The 7321-nt window shown below is 35.6% G+C and overlaps 1 protein-coding gene across 2 annotated transcripts; it reads right to left on the bottom strand.

Moving 5' to 3' along the window:
- Positions 1-17: 17 nt before the first annotated feature.
- LOC106133271 (dihydrolipoyl dehydrogenase) lies at positions 18-7156 on the bottom strand. 2 transcript variants are annotated; one of them, XM_013332944.2, is made up of 12 exons: positions 6996-7156; positions 6365-6487; positions 5593-5829; positions 4638-4778; positions 4227-4392; positions 3181-3338; positions 2673-2809; positions 2151-2238; positions 1881-1982; positions 1448-1585; positions 752-841; positions 18-492 (listed from the first exon to the last, which is right to left on the bottom strand). In XM_013332944.2, exons 1-12 carry the CDS (start codon positions 7035-7037, stop codon positions 427-429), a joined length of 1488 nt encoding a protein of 495 aa, XP_013188398.1. In that variant the 5' UTR covers positions 7038-7156; the 3' UTR covers positions 18-426. The 2 variants fall into 2 exon arrangements, with proteins under 2 accessions (XP_013188398.1, XP_060800961.1); XM_060944978.1 differs by lacking the exon at positions 6996-7156 and adding an exon at positions 6674-6703.
- Between the last annotated feature and the right edge of the window lie 165 nt (positions 7157-7321).

The following is a 7321-nucleotide window of genomic DNA, read 5'->3' as shown; positions in this document are numbered from 1 at the left end:
AAAATAAAACGATTACGTCTTGTATAGATGTGTATTTTAAAGCTATTTACAAAAGAAAATAAATACACGAAATGTACATACATTCTTGAGGTAACCTCGTAATGTTTCTATCAAGATAACGGAATGAAATTAATAAAAAATATGAATTTTGCAAAAAATAAATATAAATAAAATAAGTTTTAGTGGTAGCAAAAATAAATAACATGACATTATATTTCAAAAACTGAATGAAATCGGTCGCTTACAGAAAAATAAGTATTCTTATGACCACAAAGAGCAAAATTTCAAATACTCAAACTTTCAAGTCAGATTCATACAAGATTCCTTACTGGAGCAGCGTTCAGCTGGCGAGACCACCCTGCTGTTCTGTGGGCGTTCAAAACATTATTCATATAACTATATTTATAGTATACGAGATATCTAAAATTAGAAGTTGATGGGTTTGCCGCTGTATGCAGCCAAGTTCGCTTCACGTAGGGCTTCTGCACATGTCTGGAATGAAAAATTGTTCATATTAGAAGTCACCTTATAAGGATTTAATGAGGGATGATACAAGTGGATGAGGATAATGCCAGAAGAAATATAATAAAGTCGCCCAGGGAACACATGTTATATATTATTAATTATGTACTCAAACCAATGCCTTTTTTTACATTTTCCTGCTGTTGCTCTAATGGAAGAAATTTCTTTAGACAATAAGTATTGCCATTCTTGTACATATATATAAATAAATAAAAAAGAAGATAGTTACCGGATGCGCGTGGCAGACTCGGGCGACGTCCTCCGCCGCCGCGCCGTACTCCTGCGCCAGCACCGCCTCGTTGATCAGCTCGCCACCACCCTGTATGTAACATAACAATCAGAACATCCTATAAAGGTTCATTTCTATTTAATTAGAGTGCTTTTAATTATAAACTGTGCCCATGATCCAGAGTTATTAATCGTAAAGCGTAAACATTATAATATTCATAAAAAGTTAAAAAACTACATCACAAACAACATTTATCCCAACTAATCTTAGATTCATTTTATTGTTACCTTTTTAAACCTTTTTTCAATCTTAAACCACTCGTGCGAGCGCACACTGAGTGGTTTAAGACACTCATTCCTCTCAACTCTGTCATACAATATAAAAATTAAACAATCTTAAATTTATAAAAAGGATGAGGATCTACTTGTTATTACAAGACAAACTATCGTGGCACTTTGTGTTACAAAGACAACCATTTTTCTAGCAGAGACACCTTTTTGACCTTGGTCGGAACAGTTTTAACTGGCTCTCTTCTTAAAAATGCGTGTTGTCTAGTGAGAACTCGTTTTAATTGATATTTAATTTTGAGCATTAGTTAATTCTAGTTTTAACAAAGGCATTTAGTAAAAACTAGTTCTAACTAGGGAAAACGCGTTCTAACTAAAAACTAGTTTTAACTGTAACATATGTACTTACGGGGCCAATGATGTGTGTTCCTAAAATAACGTCTGTCGCCTTGTCCGACAGTACTTTGACGAAGCCGTCGGGCTCGCCGTTGGTCTTTGCTCTTGAATTCGCTAAGAACGGGAATTTGCCTACTTTATACGCCTTTCCCTGAAAAAAACATGCATATTTATATTATTTTTGTAGTAACTTAAAGGAATTGCGGTTATCCGTTATACGCACATATCTAATTTTTTGACTCATGACGAATTTACGATTTGCAGTTCTTATTGTACAAAAAATTGGAGTTTCTGATGATTATTTATTTTTTACTTTCAAGCCTGGGAGAAAATATTAAAATTTCATTAATAATTATAAGTTTGCGCTTTTCATTCAAAGCCTGGGCGAAAATTGACAATTGAGAGCACCAAAAAGAAAAAAAAATTAAATTGCATAAATGTTATACCTCTTTCTTCAGATCTTCTTCCGACTTTCCAACCCAGCCTACTTCAGGGGACGTGTATATTACTGAAGGGATACAGTCGTAGTTGAAGTGAACTGGCATACCCTGCAAAAACGAAATATTATCATAATAAAAGTATTAATATTAATAACAAATTTTAACTAGGTTTATTGACTTTCTTTTTCATTGATATTGTAAAAGGCGGCTAAGGGATAAGTTTATAATCTTGGGATGTTTATTGACTTTACAACAAAGATATTAAAAAAAGTATACCTTGATACCTTCGATGCAAACGATGCCTTCGTCCTCAGCCTTGTGCGCCAACATGGGACCGTGAATACAGTCGCCAATAGCGTAGATTCTGAAATTTCATTAAAAATTAACATAATTAAACTCTTTTATTTCCTTGGTTTTTGGGTTAGTTTATTTGAAAGTAAACTGGACCCTAGACACTTTGGTTTGGAATAAGTATATATGATTGCGCGTTCCGGGTCTTCGCCATTGGACTACTACAGCGCTCATCAAATTAAGTAGCTCGCGGCGGCTTTTTGTTGGATCTCGTGTCTATAGCTAAACCCACGCCTTTTTAAATATTGTTAAACTAGTCCGCTAATAAAGCTTATAATAATAAAGGACCTTTAAATGATCTCTAATCATTCTTACCTGCGACGTTTTACCTAGACGCCACATGGTTACACATCCAGTTGCCTGGATGTGAAGGTTAACCACGATGTTTTCCTTCACCGTAAGAGTATCGGTTAATGTGGTAAGACAATGATCTGAAGGTGCACTGACCCGGGCACTTTGGTCTGGAACTTGTTGTTGACGGGCACGCGGCCGCGGTCGTCGAGTGCGATGCCCACTTTGTCCAATCCCAGGTCTTTAGTGTACGGCCGGCGGCCGATAGAGATCAGCACCACGTCGCAATCCAACTAGAATATAAATAATATGATGGTTCAAATGAGCTTTCTCTCAAAGCAATAAATAAATATCCAAGATCACATACAAAAAATGTGAAGGTCAATGTAAATTACAAATAATTAAAGATTTTTATGCAGGATTATACGCTTTAACTAACACCAGATGGACACTTTTTTGGGACACACCAGTTTTCCAAGTGTCACCCTAGTGTAAGTCTCGGTCGTTTTCATCCTATGCGGGCAGAAGCTCGGGTTACGTCTATAACAATCCTAGACCGGGTAAGTCGGGATTTTTTGCACGAAAAATTTATATAGCAACTGATCGCCAATCTTTCCACTTATATACATATATATCCATATGAGAAAAAGGAGCCTCAACTTACCACTTCCTTGTTGCCTCCTTTGGCCCCCTCTACTTCGACCTTCACTGTGCTTCCTTCCTTCTTGACCGATAAGACCTTCGTGTTCAGTTTAAACTTCATACCCTGCTTCGCGAGGATTTTATGCAGAGTTTTGGCCACTTCGCCGTCGATACCGATACCTTGGTGGAAAAAATGAAATTAATTCATATCAATACTCAAGGAGGTCTAAAATACTAGTCAAAGTTGTCTTTGGTGGAGGTATTACAGATTGTGAACGTTGTTTAGCATTAAAGATCAAAACATATATACATACATACACAGACAAACGCGGGTAGCCACTTTGCTTTATACTTTGTAGTGAAGATGTGGTATGTTAAGGTATTGTAGCGGCCGTTCAGCCTCCATGGACAAACACTCTTTGACTTGATAATTTAGATGACCAAAACTGACAGACTAATGAAAAAAAGGACAATCAACACCAAGACGAGACGACAACACGCATCTTGAACAGCCGAAATTCTTTTTTATTCTGACACGACCCAACAGACCCTCGGCCCGTTCAGGTATATTATGAAACTAATAGGAACATATATGGACCTGACGCATCATGTCAATAGAAAACCATTTTTTTTGACATAAATTATACTGCATAATTAACTAATTTAACTGAGAGACATAAAGTCAAAGATAGGTAGTAAAAACCAGAAGAAAACTTCGTATCACTGTGTAGTGTTATCAAAGTACATTTGAGATAAGACGCAACCATATTTTATTTTGTAACATTCAACCTGAATTACATATACTATAACATGATAAACGCAATGTCATGTAGGTTGTTTATAAATAAATGATTTTCACTGATATATTTACCTACTTCTTTTTGTGTGGTGTGTATAGTTGTAACATTGCACCGTATTATTTTGCACCTCTAAGAATGCAATGTGAATGAAAAAATACAGCTGGTTTAAAAATTGCCAATCATAGTGCTCCATTCTTTCAAAATCATTCATATTGCTCCATGCGACTTTTGCTACTGTGGGAAGGTACCTTCTATATGTAGTGCATACCTCCGATACTGCCAAGAAATTCAATAGCGGTGACATCAGCCCCCAGCCTCTGCCACACAGACCCGAGCTCTAGACCAATGACACCGGCACCAATTACAAGCATTTTCTTGGGGACAGCAGACAGAGAAAGTGCACCCGTTGATGTAATGATTTGTTTTTCATCAAACTGCAAAGAGATAGTTTGTGCATCAAGAAAGAATATAGGTGAAAATATTGGTTTTAGAAATGGTAATAGGTAAGACATCTAGAAATAAGCTGAAAAAATAAAGGAATATATGATGACAAAAACCATACACAATAGTGTATTAACTCTTATTTCTTTTTTCTATTCTGCTAAACATAAAAAAAATTGTGCAAAATTGATTTTGTAAAAATAACTAGAATATCATGATTTTTACACAACAAACTTACAGTTACTCCGGGGAATGGCGTGACTTCTGAACCAGTTGCAATGAGGATATTTTTTGTGTTGACTGTTTCCACACCCTTCTCTCCTTTCACTTCTACCTTATTTGGAGCCACTATAGTTCCAACACCACGAAGAAGTTTTACCTGAAATTTAGAAATATATATTTCTTATTTATATTTATTATTTTGCTCAATTTGCAATATTGATATTGTCTTTTTTATGATGTATGAAGCATATGCTACATACTACAACATGTATACTTTATAGGCATATGTTTAAGAGCATTGCAGTCTATATATGGTGACTTACAATTTAAATGGCTCTAGTTATTATTTCTAGATTTCCCTTGAATGTCAATGCTTGTGATTTATAATGTTTAATTTTTCCTGTTAAGAGTATATTTTAGAATCTTGCAGACAGTTCTTGTCGTACTCTTTTTTAAATTATTACTTCAACTTCTTCCACCTGGCTTTCAGCCCTAGTCGCATCATCTTTTTGGAGAGGAGCCCAGGGTATGCCTTTGACCATGAATCCTGGTTTGCGTGAGTCAGGTTTTGTTTTAGAAACAACTCCCATCTGACCTCTTCAACCTTGGCAGGTAAACCTAACCCGTATTGGATCCATGGTTACGAAGTCTAGTTGCCTGAGTGGCAGGTTTGCTCATGATGTTTTCCTTCATTGTAAGAGCATCGGTTAGAATTCAAATAAATGTACATTACTTTGAAAATAGTCATTGGTATATGGTTGAGGTAGGATTTTAGGTTCAAACCTTACCTAACCGGCAGCTTACGATTCACCACCAACACTTTATTTTTTTTTCTTTTATTATAATTTCAACTATTTGCATATAATGGACATTTGCACGTATTTAAATTTCAAAGGTTAATATACCTGATAACATTTGATTAACTCGCCCAGCGAACCTATAAGTTCACAATAAATTATTTAAAATAATACCTTATTTTTCTGGAAGAGCATACCAATACCACTAGTCAGGGCTTTGACAGCATTGGCTTTATAGCTCATCATAGTGTTAAGATCGAAGCTGACATCCCCTGTGATGATGCCGCGGTTCTTGAAGTCATGCTTCGCTTGGTGATATAGATGGGAGTTGTGTAGGAGTGCCTTCGAAGGGATACAGCCAACATTCAGGCAAGTGCCGCCCAGGGAGGGATCCTTCTCCACTGAAACAGTCTGTGAACAATGCATTGAAATATTATTATTCATCCATATGTTTCTAAATAGGGTAATAAAATGCAGGATTTCTTTCATTTGTCAGTCTCTTTTTATTAGCACCAATAAGAAAGAAATGCAGGGCATGGAATAAGATCATAGTTTTAAAGCTTATGTTTTGAAGCTGCTACATAAAGGAGGGCCTGGTTATTCCCTTTCCTTGAGTATAAGATCCTTGATGCAGAATCACTCAAAGAGTTGCTGATAAGATAGAGTCAACTTACTGGATGACACGGTTGCAGGTTGTACACAGATTCTCAAAAACAGAAATCATATAGAATAAAAATACTTTAAGTTATGTAGGTAGTCCTTGAAATTTTTCTTTTCAATTTTGTGTGAGTATCACATAACAGTTATAATTTTATGTATTTTCAATATGACATTAGAAGTGGTTTCTTACAGTAAGCAGCAAGAAAATAAGAATACATTTTAAGTGAGAATCAAAGCTCCAAAGAAATAAAATCTTAAGTAAATAAGTAGAAGTTTGAATACAAACCTTCATTCCCATCTGGGCAGCTTTGATAGCTGCTACATATCCGCCAGGGCCCGAGCCAATCACTACCATGTCAGCATCATGTGTGGTAGAGTACTGTCTGGACACAATACGGATACCACCCGTCTAAAAAACAAAAGAAGAAAGTTAGGTATTGCCATTTTTTCATAACGTATATGGCGTAAATTTTGGTGCTCTGTTCTAGCATGTTGAAGTAGATCCTCAAAACAATAAATTATCAGTAGAAAATTTCAGGTTATGTATAAGCAAAATATATAAATACTTTTAAATTAATTAAAAGTTTATATTCACCAAACGCGAGATCATGGTATTATTAAAGATATTCAGATTGCGAGTTTAAGAAAGATAAAAATTATCGCCAGTCAAGACTATCGGTCACATGCTTGAAGGTCAATAAAGGAGCAATACACCCTTAGAGTTATACACCGTTAGGTTATAAGGAAAGTTATTTATGAGTGGGAGCTTCAATAAAAACATGTAATATATAAACGATTTTGCCATTTTATGTGGTAAATTTGATAATACATCCCAGCAAACTCCCTTAAATTTTTCGTTGCATAACATTTGACACAGGGAGTCTTGGAATTAAAATACAATGAACTTGCCAGCTTACCTTGTATGACGAAGAGGCAAGTTTTAGAAATTTGTAACCCATTCCAAATATTCACGAAACCAGAATATTTTAATAAAATGATAGAATTATAAATTCGGAACCCTGGCGATCGACAGATCGACAGTCTCAGTCGTCAAATCTGACAGCTTCATAAAATTAACATTGATGTTTTCGAAAATGAATTGCCATATTTTCTCAATGGATGTCTATTTTCTACCAAAGTTATATAATTTTTTCTCATCTATGTTCCTAGTTGCAGCAATGTCTCCGAACGCGGTGTCTAACTTCTACTTTTCACTTCACTTGGTCCAGTCTTCAGCGTCTTC

Source organism: Amyelois transitella, chromosome 7 (assembly GCF_032362555.1).
Source record: "Amyelois transitella isolate CPQ chromosome 7, ilAmyTran1.1, whole genome shotgun sequence".
NCBI lineage: Eukaryota > Metazoa > Arthropoda > Insecta > Lepidoptera > Pyralidae > Amyelois > Amyelois transitella.
This window is presented reverse-complemented; position numbering and strand designations above follow the sequence as displayed.